We start from the raw sequence: 17819 nt of genomic DNA, 5'->3' as shown, positions 1-17819 counted from the left end.
GGACAAATGTTCAGCATGTTAATACCGTTGTCTGCCTGAAAATTAGGTCCTTTGTCATGTTTAATTTTCATAACCAATGTTTTCTGAAGTTTTATGTCCACTGAAAAGTTGGGGAAAGACATTTCAGTTTTATCTACTGAGCGATCAACTTCTGTGTACGCAAAAGTACGACATATTGAGTGGACTGTACCTCCATCTCTCACAGCCTCACTTCTGTTCATGTCAGATTAAATGCGGTGTCTGCTTTGACTAATGTCTATGGCTTTCTTGAACTTCATATTGAATAATAGCTGACTACATAGCTGTAGAGGATGAGGACTACATAGCTTTAGATGACAGGGCCCTATGGACCTGTTATTCGTCTGGCCTGGTGAAAATGAGCAGCTCTGCTGTGTATTGAGTTTTAGTGAGCTGTCTGCTGGCCTGCTGAGGCAAAGAGTGAAATCTGATTATTCTACCTTGACAAGGTAAAGGTCATTATGGACAGGCCTGTATTTTCACCCTTGAGCTTCAATAATAGTCTGTGAATTCACAGAAATCAGAGCGTACTGACTGCAGCTAAGAGAGAGAAAAAAAGAGAGCATGTTTGTATGATGTAAAAGTAAGGTAATATTAACAGAGATCTCTGTGTCAAAAGTTTAAGAAAACAACTGCTGAAAACGTGTATATAAAGTGGGATTCTTAAATATTTGGGCACTGATCATGGTACAAACCTTTCACTCAAATTGTAGTTCATTTAAGTAAAAATTATAACAAAATCAATACAAGTAAATGTAAAACAGAAGCATTTTAGTGAAAATGCTAACATTTTTGTCTTACATTTTTGAACCCCACTGTATAGATACATAGTGGTTTTAACATTTAAAGCTCTCATTGTACACATATTTCATTCCTGTCTTCAGCCAGGTTTAGAGAGAGAGAGAGAGAGAGAGAGAGAGAGAGAGAGAGAGAGAGAGAGAGAGAGAGAGAGAGAAAGAGCTTAAAGCTCTGCAGTCCTGATCCTTTGATTGTTGTGGACAGCACACCCTCTGAGATAAACACATTGTGACTGTTATCAAAGACTGTATTGTATCAAATCAGCTAGTCTGCAGGAATACAAAAATATCCCTGGTATGTTACAATTTCAGTCAGAGTAAAGTGATGTGAAAAGCTGTTCACACATAAGTGGCCTGAAACCAGACTATAAAATTAAGAGGACAGGAATGAGGCTAGCATCATTGTAGAGCCACATTAAAATGATCTAATACTGACCAAATCACTTTTGGAATGACATCTAAAGCTACTTAAAAGTCATAATGTAAATCATAAATCAGTTTATATATTATTATAATTATTATATAATATATATTTTATAATGTAAAAAAAAAAAAAAAAAATAACAGTAGTATTTGGTTAGTAGTACGAAAGTCTTTGTTATTCAAAAACACAAATTATTCACATAAATAGCACATGAATTAAACAATAAATCTTCCTAAAATTTCTAGGTGCAAAGTTCAATTCCCAATGGTGCAAACTGGTGGGCAGGCCCAAAACAGAGTTGTTAACTATGCTAACTAAAACTATTACAAATTATTTTTGTTAAGGGAAATAAAGCCTAAATAAATTCAAATATAAAAAATTTGATGAAAAAAAAAATAATAATAAAAAATAATAATAAAGTCAAAAACTAACAAACAAAATAAATACTAAAATTAATAAAACAAATTTAGTTGAGTAGAAATATATATAAAAACAAATAAAAGTGACAAAAGCACAACAAAATGACTCAAAATTCAACTAAAACTAAAATGAAAACTGAAAATATACAAATAAAAGCTAAATATTAATAAATGCTATAATAGTATGCATAATACTAAACTAACACCAAAATAGAGATATTTTGGAAGATTGAACATTTCTTAAAAATAAGGGACAAATAATTAAAGAGTAACAAAAAAATAATTAAAACTTACAATATAGGCTAACAGAAACAGAATTTGACAGACACAAAAGTCCCTGTAATTGAATAATCACCCAGCAATATAAAAATCACAGTTCTGGCAAATGTGGCATGGCTTGGCAAAATCCAGGCCACTTCCTCCACAGTGCCCAGCAGTCTGATTACATTCTTTGCCTACTTATGGCAGAATACCCTTGCAGCTGCAGGGCGAGATGGTATTTTGGGTCTGTGACATTGTGGATGTTGGTTAGCATTCAACTCTTTGCCTCGAGGCTTGCTTTGCCTATGCAAATCTGCTTAATCAATGCAGGATATTTACCACGGCTCTGCTCAAAGATAACTGACAGCCCGGGTGAGCCGTTCCAGTGTCCTGCTGGGTACAGAAAGCAGGAGGGAACTACAAGGCAGAAGAGGCCAGCATCTCAATCCAGGCAAATTTGGTTATTCTGCAAACCCTAAGGATGTTTATGAAAATGCAAGAATATGGTCTTTTCGGAAATGCGATTACACAGGGTCTACTCAAAGCCTTCTAATATCAAAAATGCTCTGCATCAGAGGACAAACAGGGCGTAAACGGATGGGGAGTAATTTGAAAATCTGTCTATCAGTGCCCGAACTGAACAAAGTTCTCTACTGTTCATGTGCATGCAAGATTTCATTTGAGGTGAATGATGTCCTTGAAAATGTGGCTTAGTTGATAGAAAGAGCTGATATCACTTTATGCGGCTGTATAGGCAAATTTAGCTGCGTGGAAGAATAAATGGATTCAATAGTCACCGCTGACAGTAAGGACACTAAAGCTGGCACAGAACAATTTTTCTTGCCATTTGTATCTCAAAAAACAGCAAGAATGTGACCAAATATATCTAAAACAACATGCTAATTTTGAATTCAAAGAATGCCATACATTTGGACTCAAACACCCTTGTTTATTAACATACTTAGAAAAAATGGCACTAGCAAGCTTTTAAAAAAAAAAAAATCTCTTTAAGAGCTAAAAGGGGTCACACGCCAAATTCATTGCACTTTTCTTCACCTTAAATTACCGTGCTGACAGTCTTGCATAAATTAGTGACATAATACGAAGCATTTTTTTTTGTAAGTATAAACATTTCTGATGTGTAAAATCTAAATAGTCTCAGTGCTTGATGAAAAGCTTCACAAATTTAGTGCTGCTGACCCGTAGACCCCCAAATTACCTTTTTCTATTGATTCATTTGATTCCATTTGGCTTGTCTCGCAGGGTGATTTAATTGAGGTCAGAGAGCATGTTGTGAACAATACAGGACATTTCATTAATAACACTGAAAGAACTGCAGTATGAACACACGGACAGACTTAAATACATTAACACTGAAAGCCTATTATCAAGTAATGCGCAGCCCAGCAAAATCTGCCATCTTCACTCAGTGCTAAACTGTTAACAATGGTTAAAATATTACGTCAAATATAGAAAAAAATGAAGAAGAAAAAAATACAGAGCAGAAAATAGTTCTACATACACGATTATTTTTATTTTTTTTTATGATTAAGGGGCCCATATACAAAATCTGCAAAAGTACTGCAAAGTCATAATGTACATAGCAGTGGATCAGCGTATCCTTTGCTAAAAGTCTGTGCATGTAAATCCTGATATAGGAGCAAGCGTGTGATTTACGGTCCAAACAGAAGCCAGATCATTCATTTCACAGGAGCCCCTCAATTCTAATCGATTATACAGCACCAAGGAAAGTGCTGATGCTGGAATAATCTTTTAGATTTAGGAATTTCCTCTTGTCATGTTTTTATGCCTCTATTTTGATTTAAGATGGTGTGGTCAACATGTTTGATGCCGAGATTTAGCATGGATCACTGGGAACTGAGCTAACGCTGATGTCACAATCAGTGAAAACTAAAGTGATTCTGATGTCATAATCACTAGGAACAGAACTAATTCTGATGTCAATCAGTGTGGCAAGGAGGACGCTGGCGATTGATAATAAGCGCCGCACCAGCTGAGTATCTCACAAAGGAGCTACGGAAGCATAAAAGGAGGAGTGATGACAGTGAAGGATGAAAGAGGACCAGGCCTGGATTATTTATGTTATGTTTTGTTTATGTGTGTGTGTGTGGCAGTCGTCCGTGATGTGCTGCCGCATTTACTTTAGTTTTGTGTTTGTGTATAATGAAAGTGTTTAAACGTTCTATGGTTCCCGCCTCCTTCTTCCCTTATCAACGAACTTTGCTACACAATGGGAAAATAACTCATTCTGATGTCACAATCAGTAGGGGGAAAAAAACAAATTTTTAGGACTCAATGACTGGGAAAAGAACTAATTCTGATGTCAATCAGTGAGAACAAAACATTATGATTTCACAATCAGTAGGAAAATAACTAATTCTTATGTCACAACCACTGGGAACAGAATTATGTCACTATCAGAGGGAACAGGACTAATTCTGATGTCATAATGACTGACAACAGAGTTAATGATCAAAGCTGATGCTGATTTCATAATACTGAGCTGAAAGAGACATTTTTGCTTTTTGCTGAAAGAGACAATTGTGTCTAAACATAAACTTTGTAAAAAAAAAAGTCTATTTGTTTTGTTTTAACAATTTAACATCTGTCCTGCTTTGAAAAAGTTTGCAAACAAACATGTTTAGAGTCGGTTTAGAAAATCAAAGCATTTATATACAGTAAGTTTAGCCCCTTTTTACATAAATTATCTTCTAGGTAAGAAGAGGTTTCATGTCAAGAGGTAAGTTGAATTAGTGGGGAATACATGTGTTTACATTTTGAATAAGATGAGAAGAAATCATTATAATTGATTTAATTATAAATGGCTAATCTTTTAGCAAAATAATTAAATGGCTTAACTGTTAGCAATTCATCAACATGCATAAATGTTCAAAGGTCTGGGGTCTTAATGTTTTTTGTTTTTTTTGAAGAAGTGAATTATTTTATTAAGCAGGGATGCAATAAACTGATCACAAGTTACAATAAAGACTTTTATAATGTTACAAAAGATTTCTATCTCAAATAACTTCTATTCATCAAAGAATCCTGAAATAAAATTATCAGTTTTCACAAAAATATTAAGCAGCACTGTTTTCAAATAAGAAGAAATGTTTCTTAAGCAACAAATCATATTAGAATGATTTCTGAAGGATCATGTGACACTGAAGACTGGAGTAATGATGCTGAAAAATCAGATTTGACATTACAGGAATAAATTACATTTTAAAATATACTAGAAGAGAAAACAGTTCTTTAAAACATTTTATGGTAATCTTTATTCCTGCTAAATTTGCTTTGACACAAAACAACTTTTTTTTTCTTTTTGCCTAAAAAGAAAACACACTGATATAATCTGTATGTGGTGGGAACTAAATATAAAGACCATCTAAATATATTGTCACACGGCAATACATAGTGCTTACTAACAGCTTAGAGGACGAGCTTACCCAAGACTCATCTAATCTTACTTTTCCTTTAATATGACAAATAGATCTGTAAATGAATGCTAAACAACTGCATGATTCAAAGTGCTCTAGCCATGCCTGTATCTCAAGCCTCTACAAGAGGTGATCAACAGTTAAGATAACGGTTCCACTTACTATGCAATTAAGATAAAATAAAATATCTAGTCTTTTTTTAGTCCCTATGAACCCCAAATGATTCCATGTCACTTCAAAAAAGAATCTTGACAAAAGCAGACATTAAAACAAAAGTATGCTGACTCTAGTCTTCAGATAATCATCTTCTTTCATCCCTCCTGTGGGTTTCTCTAGCCTTGATGCTATCGTGTCTATCTCCACTTTGGCAGTACAAGGAGTGAACAGCTTGTATTACAAACGGAATCAATAAGAAGGGAGAAGATCAGTTTCAGAACGATTCAGAGAGTTCCACCTCTCTGATGACAACCATTTGACATCTTATCGCACATCGTGTTTTCTCCAAGAAAAAGGCCTGAGCGATAACAGGGACATATCTATATGATGAGAGGACATTGCTTAGCCCTGAGACAAAAACGTGGGATCGTCAACTGAAAGGATCAAATATTTCATCAGTGTATCAATTTGAGTGCTCTTTGATTTGAATATATGAATGGTAAGATTAACTATAGGTGAACTTACACATCCAGTATCTGTGTTTAAGTACAATATTCAGACATTACTTTAGCATTCAGAATATTTTAAACATTCATTCTCGTAGCTGACTGAAAATGTAAATGCCTCCTTCAACTGAACATCTTTCAATTTCTATTCCCCCCTTTGCATTTCACCTGGCTATTGATTTACAGATCTTTCTAAGCTCACTTTATTTGCACCATGGCCTGCAGCAAGGACTCAGTCCAGAACACTTCATTTTGTTTTGTACTCATGACTTTTTTTTTGTAGGCTACTGCACAGCAAACTATAATCGTCCCGAGCTAACGCTAGAGCTTTCAAACAGCCGCCGTTCATCTTCCTGTTTACATGGCAATGGTCTCGCTCCTTATCTTTAATCACTTTCTGGCTGAGGAGGGCAAGGTCGCATGGGACCTTATGACAAACTATCTCTCTGAGCACTCCTCTTTGTGTCCTCGCTAAAATTAGAAAGCAATACACAGTTTGTTTCAATTATAGATTCAAATCTAAAGTGCTGTCTTTTATAATGGCGTGCCTGTTTAATTTGAAGAGGGGATGGAAACAGTCTTGGGAGATAGAGAGGTGCATGTGGTAATGTCTGGAGAAGACGAAAATGATAGAGGCAGAAGACGGAGCAATGGCACAGGAACATTGGGTTCAGACAGCATGTCCGATGCCTGATTTCATTACCCAGACACCTTGATATTAGAATATGAGGAATGTGTCCTCATGAGAAGATTTTTCCTGAATATTGTATTCAAATTTTATTTGTACAGCACCTTCCATGCATAAATTGCCCTTTAGAGAACAGAGATTAAAAAAAGAGAGAGAGAAAAAAGAAAGTATAAAAACTGGGTAATTTTTTTTTCCTTCAATATTTTTAAACTATTACAAATATTTTCAATTATAATCAAATTAATATTTGATCAAATTAATTAAAATGATTTATCATAAAAAAATATTATTTGAATTAATTATAAATTATTTATCAAATATAAACAAAGAACATCTTTAAAGTCCCACTGTAGTCAATAATTTTATCCTTTAAAACTCATCTTTGATCGCCAAAATGGCATAATAAATTTTTTTCCTGTGATTTTTTTATTCATGCCTTAAAATAGCTTGAATGTAACTCTACTTTTGTTTCATAAAGTATACATGGATTCATGAATATGCAAATTAGCTCCGCCTCCATTCACTCTTACAGGTTAGTCTACAAGTCGATGTATCAGAATGGTAATGCATTTTATGTATCGCTCTCTTCAACGTAGGACAAATAACGGTAACTAATCTGATTAGCCTTTGGCTTGACTACGTTATAAAATAGCTAATAATGTGTGGCTAATGTTACACAAACCATGTTTCCATTCACCATCTCAAGAGTCCGACCGCTGCCTTCTAAAAATCAGCATTCTTACAAATGCTTTGAACAACTTAGAACGTCAGTGGAGAAAGGCATATAGTTCATCATAACATCATAATATACATCATATAATATACATCATGTAATATCAATTCACACTTTTCATACTGACTTTTCATATCTGGCTTCTCTTGAGACTTCCCTGCTTCAGAGCGGTCACAGCTAATGATATGCTAAAGCCCGCCCACAAGTTGACAGGATTGGCTACAAGGTAGTTTGTGATGTAAGAAACACCAGCGATTTCAAACTGCATTTTTGAGAGCTTTTTTTTTTTTTTTTTTTTTTACTGCAGTTTTAAGTAGAAAATACTCAGCAATGGTGCTGAATTTGCACATGGTTTGTCTTAAAACATTAAAAACACCACATAGACATGTAAATAACATTAAAAACTTGATGTTCACCACAAGGGGTCTTTAAAATTAAAATGATATTTATCATTAACTTCATTAATTTCATTCACTGTGACAAATTTGAGGCAGTGAATGAAGTTTTTCAAATAGGATTTTTTTTTTTACAGTGTTAATTTATATTTTCAGCAAGTGAAAGTAAAATGTTCTATTTTCTATTTCCATTGGATAAAAGTACTGCTGTAATCCTGTACATTCACAAAAAAGCGCTTCTAAATATCTATTGCCAAATCACACAGGAAATGAGGTGCAATACAGAGGCGAATCTTTGTGGAAATGCAACCTAAATGCTACTGCTACTGTTATTCAAACTTGTCGGTTCCCAGTCGGTTCCCTTGTTTGTTACTTTATTTGGTATCATGCCTCAAGAGGAAATAAATTGGAGTAAAGTGAAACTCGATTCACATTTCAATACACTACCGTGTCCAGGAGATTGGACTCCATCTACCTAAGGAGCTCCTTGATACAGCTCCCATGGCTTTGGCCCTTTTAACTATGGCTGATGCGCATTTCAATAAATCAAGGCCGCCGTCTCTTAGGGATAGTGGCGTCTACCCACGCGTAATATCCCGTCCCCACGTGGCTCGTCAGCACCTTCTGAAACGTATCAGTCCTCTGCACCACAGCGGTCTGTCGGCCGCCTCCAACCTCCATATAATTGGATTCTAAACACAACTCTGGAGAAATATTACTCTTTATTGTGGTAGTGCAGCAACTCCTGTTGCTGACAGTATTTTTTCTGTCTCAGTGGATCATGCGGTTAACCCCTGAACTATCTGCCAGCTCTCATGCAGAAGAAAGTGAATGTCTTTTAGTTTGGATTTGAAGCATACTGGGTGTGCCTTAGCACATTGTTTTTGTGTTTTCTAAACGTATGCATACATAGTAAAAGTCAGCATATGTTTTTTCGTTTAAACTTTTTCATTTAGATTTAAACTCAAATCTGTTCAGTTATGTGATAATTAGAAGCTGTAGTCCAAAACGGCTAAGCCTCTGTTAACTCTACACTTCACGAGGAAGCAATTAATATGCAAAAATATCCATTAGTTGTTCCCATTGTGGACAATTACGAGGGTCCCAGTGCGGCGGCTTAATTAAATCTGAAAAAAATCATGTTGTTTCTGTGAGGTACATCACAACATTGCAGTAATTTGTTTGTTTCTCGACATGTCCTCCCAGCAACAACACAGCAAGAGATGCTAGCTGCTGTGCGCAGCAGATGCACGGTGACAGATAACATTCCCTGGAATTGGCCCCATACGTATCTTACATAGATTCAGTGTTTTACAACTTATAAACAGATGCAGTAGAAACGTATGAAGACCAGATCTGCATTCACTGCGCTAAAAGAATTTGCGCATTCAGTAGTGATTAATCTCTAAATCGATTAAGCAGGCTTTCAAATCATTAAATTGCATTATTGGGATAGTTCACATCAAAATCTAAAATTCTGTCATCATTTACTTACACTCAAGTTGTTCCAAACCCGTATGACTCATTCTTTCTTCTATGGAAAAATGAGAAATTTGAATAATGTCCTGGTCGCTCTTTTCCATGCTATTACAATGAATGTTGACTGGAGCTTTGAAACTTTCAAAAAAGGATGTAAAATGCACCATAAAAGTATCATATAAATATAAAGTAGTCCAAATGATATGATTATAAGCCATATGTTTGTCTGAAAAACAAACTTTCATTAAAATCATAAATCATTGATAATGTTGACCTCCAGTGGGTTGTTAACCAGTGTGACTCACTGATTCATTGAAAAGGACATCATTAATTCTTTTCTTTTTTTTTCTGAGTGAAAATGTTCTTCACAGAAAGCTTTAATATGGCTTGTAAAACTTGGATTACAAGTACATAGATTTTGTGTGTGATTTTAACAGCCCTCAGACCTTATTAACTTTGACTATGATCTTTTTGTTTTCATTATTCTTGTGTGTTTCACGCAGTTTGGAACAATTTTCATTTTTTGAGAGAACTATTCCTACAAATATTTAAATAGCAAGGCTGTTTTAAAAATAGCTTCAAATAAAACGTTTACAATGAATTTGATGTATCCTATTCAGTCACTCTCAATTTGTTTTAAACAGTAACGTTAATCTTTAAAACATCTTTACAACAGGTACATCAACCCCTGTCTTACTCCATTATGCTCTTATATACAGCAAAAACATTAACAAAATCAACACTACCATAATATGCATTTCCATCCTAATGCCCAGCGCATTAAATCGTTCTATCGGGGATCCTGTTTAAAGCAAATAAAGCACTTATGACAACATTGCTGAAAGTGGGCTAATTCGAAGAGAAAATCCTTTGCTGTGTCTCACTAAGGGTTTGATCCCCTCTGGCACACAGTTCTTTAATGTACTACATTTCAGAGGTACAGCAAAGAAGAAGGATTTGGTGATTTGGGGATGGAACAACCATAAATGCCCTAAATCCCTGCAATTAGAGGGCAAAAGGACGTACGAGACCAGTTGTAGTCCCTCAGCCTTCTTCAGATGTGAAATGAAATGAATATCATCATCCCACCCCTCTGATATGAAAATGTGTGCAGCTCAATTAACCTACCTTACATCAATAATTCAGACGCCCAGAGGAGAACACACCCCTCATATTTGAGGTTTACCATCATCCCAGCCTGCCGAATAATCTCAGATACATTAATGAAATAAAGATACTTCTTCCACATCAAATCAGGCTACAACTTAGCTGAGACTTCTTTAAAACATTATCAGAAATTACTTTCAGAAATTAAAAATCAACATGTTTTGTGCTTCTGATATGCTAAAGCTAACCACCTCATCATGCTGAGCTGTTCTTCTGTCATTCAAAGCCAAGAAATCGCATTATGCTAATCTTTTTTGTTTCTGCACCTATCCTAAACATGATTAAAACAAGAAAAACCCTTCCTTGTGAACTGTCTCTCAAGACTTCTCTTCCAGTCGAATTTCTTTGAAGAACAGCAACTTAAGCAAACCTCGAAAGAGTTCTACGCTGAGATCCACACAAGCCCGGCTTCGCTTCGTCTCTACAGCCCTGGTCTTAATTAAGCCAAATAAAACGCGTAGACCTTGTTCCAGTTCGACGGAAATGCAAATGACTTAAAAATAGATCTCTCATCCCAGCACAATGCATGTAGGGATTGCAGTTCACAATTAAATAACTTCCCCAACTGTAACAGACCACTTGTTTACTGATCCTGTTTGCACAAATTAAGATGAGAAACCAAACATGACCTCCAGCCTGTTGACCTACTAGACGGATTGGAATTAATGAGAAACCTCCTGCCAATTCCACTCAAGAACCCACAATCCTCCATTCATCCTCAAGATTGTGAATGAGGGCTGTATTCGTTCTTGATTCTCATTTCAAACTCATCACTCAACAACATACTGCCAATTTTCAGTTAATATAAAACACATTTCGATGATTGGTTCTTTGAGTTTTCACCATATGATGTTTTTTGTTGTTGTTGATATTTTGTTATCAGAGTGACAAAGGAAAAATAAAATAGGCACAAAAAAATAAACAGAAAATGCTATTCACTGCAACATAAGTCTTAGAGGAATGGTGACAAAAATGAGTCCAAAGATGGGCCAATGTGCGTGGGATGAGGATTTATAAAATGAATACATAAATAAACATGTTAGAAATTACTGTGGGTGTATCATTATCTATTTCCAAAAGCTTAATTCCAGTCATGTTAGGTGACGCCAGAAAAATGACTCATCCTAATACCATCACATATCTTTCACCCTTTCGTACGCAATATGCAACTGTGACTGGTTCATTAGATCAGATAACAATTCATGGTTGTGTTTTCTTGAACATCTATTAGCCTCATAAGGCAAACAAGGCCCATAGCAGTGATGTTTTCCAGAGTGCGTCAGAGAGAATAGTTTTATTCTCAATCATGGCTCCACTCCAGGCAGACGCACGCCTTCTCGTTACCGCAGTGTTTGCATGCGTTTTGCCTGTTTGTGCTCAGATTGGAATGCGGTCTAATGCTTCACTGAGCATCTACAGTTTCCAGCTAAAGTCAGACATGGACAACTTCAGCCTTAATGTTAGTGGAAATTTCCATCTACGTGGTTCTCTGTCCAATGAGACGCTACACTTAGCACCCTCTAGCATCTGCGGGAGATTCTTGAAGACCACAGGTCTGAAATTGGGGCACAAAAAACTTGAGATCCATTTATCTTGTGACCTGAAGGTAGAAAAGTATTGTAATCTCACATTTCACTAATATGATGACAGTAAAAGCACAATGTGCACCACTGACAGCAATCGTAACTTCTTCCTTGTATATATATATAACGTATGTCACATATGTGGACAGGTGAAAACATTGGCCATGGAATAATATATAAATAATATATATTATTCCTGTTTTCTTTAAGTTACTGTGAATTATGAGGCAATTAACAATTGATTATCTACTAATTTAATTCCTTAATCAAAATAAAGTACTATTTTAATTCAACAAATGCACCTAGAAGGAAGAACACATTTACAGCCCCAATTTTCTTAGCATTAGTCAGTCGTAAACTTTCTTTATGCAGTCAACTGTTGGGGCTTCATGATTACAAATGTCTCTTGCCAAAATGTGTCTCAGACACAGAGGAGACTGATGGCTTTAATATCACTTCCACCAGCTCAATTTGTACCAGGATGCCTATGAAATGGCCAGTCTAATCGCATTTCGCCAAACCACAATGTTTTATTGGCTCCCGGTCAAACTTTATGTGGGCGGCACTCTGTTTGGTTGTCAAGAGCATGCGAATGAGGCTTTGTGCACCCGCTCTCGTATCTTTATCTAAAGGACGTGGAGAATTATAAACAATTCTTGTTGGTTATGAAAAACATCAAAATAAAAGAGAGGCTCTCGACCTTAATAAAACTACGTTGTGGACACCGCTTGTGCTTGCGTTAACTGGAGCAAGTTGTTTGCATACTGTTGGAAAATCACTCAAACACACCTGGTTGAGTGAGTTCTCCTAAATGAAACAAAAGCCTCTGTTTTGCATATTTAGACTTTGACATCCCACACAGACACAATGTATTGTTGTTGCAATGTGTTTACCTGTCCACATATGTGACATACGTGACCTGGGCATGGTCCAATAATTGTTTCTCATTTGAATGCCAATTTGCATCTGCAAACTCAAAGCTGAAGAAATTGGTTTAAGCTTGACAAATAAGTGCTTTGGAAATCATTGGACCAAACTGAAAGCGTAATAAATTAAGGACAACGCTGTCAGCAGCACAGAGACGTTCTGCAGAATGGAAGGTGTAGCTGTGCAGAAAACCGCCTAAAAATCCATTCCGGAGATTTATTTCCCATGTTGTGTTGCAAGAAATTTGTGTCCTCATTTTTTTTAATTGTAAATCTGGGCCAGACGTTATTTGTGGTGTAGTTTCCAAATCAGAAATGACGAGGAGACGTAGACACACATGCAAAAACACATGCAAGTCATATAAACACAGCATTATGTTAAGAATGTGTCTGAAGAACAAGTTTGACAGCTAACAGTTGATTAAAGGCACAATACAGAATGACCTGGTTTGACGACCACTTCAAACAAAATCAGGCCAAAACAAATTTGTTTGGAGTTCGTTTCGGGAGTACGAAACATACTAAACTTTTCAAGAAAAGTTTGCTAAGGCTGGTTAACTTCTTCAAACTACCATTGGCCCTTGGTGATTACGTAATAAATAGATGTGCTCTGGGGCTCTGCCTCAGTGGAAATCATATCTGTTTGTTTTCTTCTGTTCAGTCCGTTGAGGTCAGACGCAAGATAAAAGATGAACACACAGGATATCTGCTTTATAGTAAAAACTGAAGTTGTTCTAATTGATAGAGACACTGACACTGGTTTGCTTTAAAGCAATCAATTGTATAAAGTGCTATACAAATAAACGTAATGTAGCTTGACTGAAGTGCCGAATTGCAGAGATTGTGCAAACATATCCAAGTCTCTATGATCAGATGCTTTCTTAACTGCTATTTTCTCACTTTTTTTGTAATTGAGAGGAAAGCACGCAGTACATATTTACATATTCACCTAACCGTCGCTCCCAGCAGCGTCTTTATACCCCAAAGCAAAGAACTTTGCCGTGAGTAAATCGAGGCCTTAACTGAAGCCTTCATTCGATTTTGTGCTTGTGTGTCAGGGGGTCGTACCTGTATTGTAGGTGGAGTTCGGTGTTTTCTCGTGGTGGTGGTGGACATGGTGGTGGTGGTCTCGATAAAGGTGGTGGACATCTCTGGGGGGAAAGCCGTGGTTCTAGCTGAACCTGCGGCGGGAATCTCCCCCACCAGACGGACACTGCCGTTGATTTTGACGTTAGGGTTGCCCTGAGCAGCCATGTTGAGCACTTTGAGGCCATTGTAGTAGAGTCCGGAGAGTTGGCCCTGAAATGGCCTCTTGCGGTCTGAACCACCAATTGTTATCGTGGCCTGGGTGTTGAATATCGTTAACTGCCGCCCTGAGGATGCAAGAAAGATCCAGAACATTTCTTGGTTATGGGTCAGTAAATGCACACAATATCTCGTTCAGCAACAAGATTCATTGCTGTTTTGGGCACTTAACCTACCCAACCAAGGTACAATGACTTAGATGGCTGTGCTGGATTACAACGGCTTAATTTCCTTCCCAAATGCTCTGGGTTATACTACCATGAGACACGTCGTAAACATTTGGAGGGCCAGACAATAAACCAGACCCATTATGTCTCCCTGAATGAGTCTAGCTACAAGCTCATGATGGCTGAAGTACGTTTTGCTATAATTGTCTCTATGAGGAGAGATCACCCAAACTAATAAATAACAAAATGTCTTATGACAGACATGTGAAAGTATCCTGAAACATTAAGGTTATAGAGACTTTGTTACTGGAAAAGACTTAAAAAGTTATCTTGATTATAAACACCATCTAATGTACAATCACTAATTCTTGGGACATGGGACAAAACGGGTTACAAAAGTGAAACCAATACCAAATAATTATCTTGGATACATTATGATATAGTAAAATGTATTTAACGTTTCATTTCAGATAATTTTTAATGAAACAAAGAGAAAATAAAATGATTCACGCCGAGATAATTCTAGCAATCATTTCTGATTAATATTAAAGCAGAATTGTTACCGATATATTATTTAGTCTGGCAGATGAAAGGTGTTTTCAAACATGTTTTGTCATGTGTCTCAAGAATCAGTTAAATAACAGGCAAAAATAAATTTGTGAATATCCTGCGGTTGTGAATAAAAAGCTTCAGATCACAATTCAGAAAAAGATTTTAAGTAAATAAATAAACAATTTCAAGTTTAAGAAGTCCAGAAATCCTCATTACTCCATGATTACGATAAGAAGAAAAAAAACGTCCTGATTTGAGTAATTCCAGTGATTATAATGAGGAGGATTCCTGATTATATGCAATTAATGTCTAAAACAATAATCATGCTGTTGTTTTCTTCATGGATAATACTTCCCGGTCCAGCCACAAGCTGCTGTCTGTAACAGGGAAATCACTAAACCTTGTCTGTCCACCTTCCTGTCTATCAGCCAGAAAGTCAAGAGATATTTATGTTTTAATTAAATTCTTTTAACGTTTACATTTAAAACATTCATAAAAGGTTTACTAGGCCAATATAGAATCATTAAACAATGAATATATTATTTAGTCTGACAAAGATAAATGAGCATTGAAAAGGCAAAAAAAAAAAGAAAAAAAAAAGAAAAAAAAAAAGTGATTGGTGCCACACAATATACAATGCATTTCTCTTCAGCTAAATTTATTTAGTTATAATGAGATAAGTAATAATGGTAAAAATAAAATAAATAATAAATAAATAAAATAAAAAGAGAGGAGGAAGTTACCTTTCTCCTGAAGCCATTCCTCTACGGGCCGGGCATATTTGAAAGGAATTTTCTTATTGGCCATTTGAATTCTCTCATTATCGCTGTTACCTTGGAAGTTTAAAAGACAGCTTTAAGAATCAATAATCACTGTTAAAATACTTAAAATATTTTTTTGTTATTTAAAAGTTATTTAAACACTTTTAGAATTGTTTAGTCATGTTTTATTTGAAAGCTGTTTGTGTTCATAGTCACATAGCAGTTAATTTACTTTTTTTTCTCCAGTAATGAAACACTATTTAAACTGAACGTCTACTTCATCTTCTCTCGTAATTAAATCAATCATCACCAGAGTTGATAAAAAACATATTTATAATACATTTGGTTCATCTGTAATGAATGCCAGTAGATTAGCTGCCTGCGGTCAATCCATATATCCATCAAAAGATGACAGCATACACTCTTTCATGCTTCACATACTTATAATTATATACACATTTATCTGCTAATGATGCCAGTCAATATTTACAATTTTTCACACAGAAAACCACATCAATAGTCATAATCATATAGCACCATTGACAAACAAGAACTAGACAGCAGCTGCTTCTGTTTTCCAAAGCCACGGAAATTATACAGTTGTGAAATCATGTTTGATGAATGAGCTGGTACCAAAGCGATGCACAAGCGAGTCGCAGGCCTCCCCTCGTGAGATGCGTCTGGGGATGTTTTTTTAATGGCAAGCCCAAAGAGCTGTGTTGATATTCCATATTATTGGGGGCTCGTGAAAACACAGCAGGAAGCTGATCAGAGGGGGTTCTGGATGTCATTTGAGGACAGGGGGCCGCAACGTCGTGCTGTTTCAACAATGACTTCGGGTGCTGAGGGTGGCTCGACACTGCAGGATGTTGTGCGAGCCAAATTTCAGGACTCTATAAGGAGGGGTGTACCAGGGGGCCAGCTCAAAGGGAGCCTCCATCTTTAGCTGAGCCGTCCTCAGACAGCAGGAAGCGCAACCAATACCCTCAAAACCCGGGAATTTGAGTCACACACATCTGAAGCCCAACCGCTCGGAGGTAGCCTCTGAGAGGAATGCCAAACAAAACAAAAAAGGTTTGAGACTTTTTTCACAAAAGGGAAGAATGAGCTCTGCGACAACTGTACCAGCAACTGTATATTACTTTGTGCCATGCAGTGGACAGAAAGTCATATAGGTTTTAAACAACATGAAAGCGAGTAAATTAGGCCTGTACAGTATATAGAAATAAAGTCGATATGTAGGTGTCTTTTTTTCTTCAGTAGAACAGTAAAGAAGATTTTTAGCAGAAACCATGGTCCTTGGTGATTTATTAAATGCAAGTCAATGGCTACCGTCACTTTGGGAGTTACAAAAAAAACTTGTACAGGCAAAAACAATATGAATACCCGTGGATCCTGACAATACATTGAGGTCTTATGAACTGAAACCATCGGTCTGTGCAAGAAACTGTTATCTCACATTTACCACTATAGTAGTTTACCCAATAAGTGTTTTACTTCTGCATTACAAACAAAATATACAACAAGCACATCTCTTTCTCACGCACATATGTCATTATGCGAAAGGAAGCACGCACTCCAGACTGTCTGTGGATTACAGGTAATAATGCTGTGCTCAGTTTCTTGAACAGATCAATCATTTCGCTTCATAAGACATCAATGCATTGTCAGGAGCCACAGGTATTAATTTTGCTTTTTCTGCATATGTTTTTTGACTTTCAAATTGACGGTAGCTGTTGACTTACATTTTATGATTCAGCAAGGACCTCAGTTTCAGCTAAAATAATCTTTACTGTTCTACTGAAGAAAAAAAGTCAGCTATACCTTGGATGGCCTGAGGGTGAGTAAATTAACAGAAACTTTTCATTTTTGGGTGAACTATCCCTTTAAGGCTGATTTATACTTCTGCGTCGGTTTTCATTTATACTTCTGTGTCGTTGTCCGCGTTGACCGAGGGAGGGGTTCTAGCAGACCAATCACAGTTGGCTGGACAGTGATTCATCAGTTCTGAATCATTAAAATAT

The 17819-nt window shown here is 36.4% G+C and overlaps 1 protein-coding gene across 10 annotated transcripts in view; it reads right to left on the bottom strand.

Annotated features, from left to right (window-relative positions):
* Nucleotides 1-17819, bottom strand: part of nrxn3a (neurexin 3a) — a 275693-nt gene that overhangs the window by 17587 nt on the left and 240287 nt on the right. For all 10 annotated transcript variants that reach the window (XM_082144079.1, XM_082144081.1, XM_082144083.1 and 7 more), the window contains 2 exons: nt 15778-15867; nt 14079-14383 (listed from right to left, as the gene is read on the bottom strand). In XM_082144079.1, the coding sequence (XP_082000205.1) occupies nt 14079-14383; nt 15778-15867 (395 nt within the window). The remainder of the gene's footprint in view (nt 1-14078; nt 14384-15777; nt 15868-17819) is intronic.

The sequence above is a fragment of the Leuciscus leuciscus genome (assembly GCF_965113295.1).
Source record: "Leuciscus leuciscus genome assembly, chromosome: 17".
NCBI lineage: Eukaryota > Metazoa > Chordata > Actinopteri > Cypriniformes > Leuciscidae > Leuciscus > Leuciscus leuciscus.
Note: the sequence above shows the minus strand (reverse complement) of the source record. Positions and strands in the feature narration are given on the sequence as shown.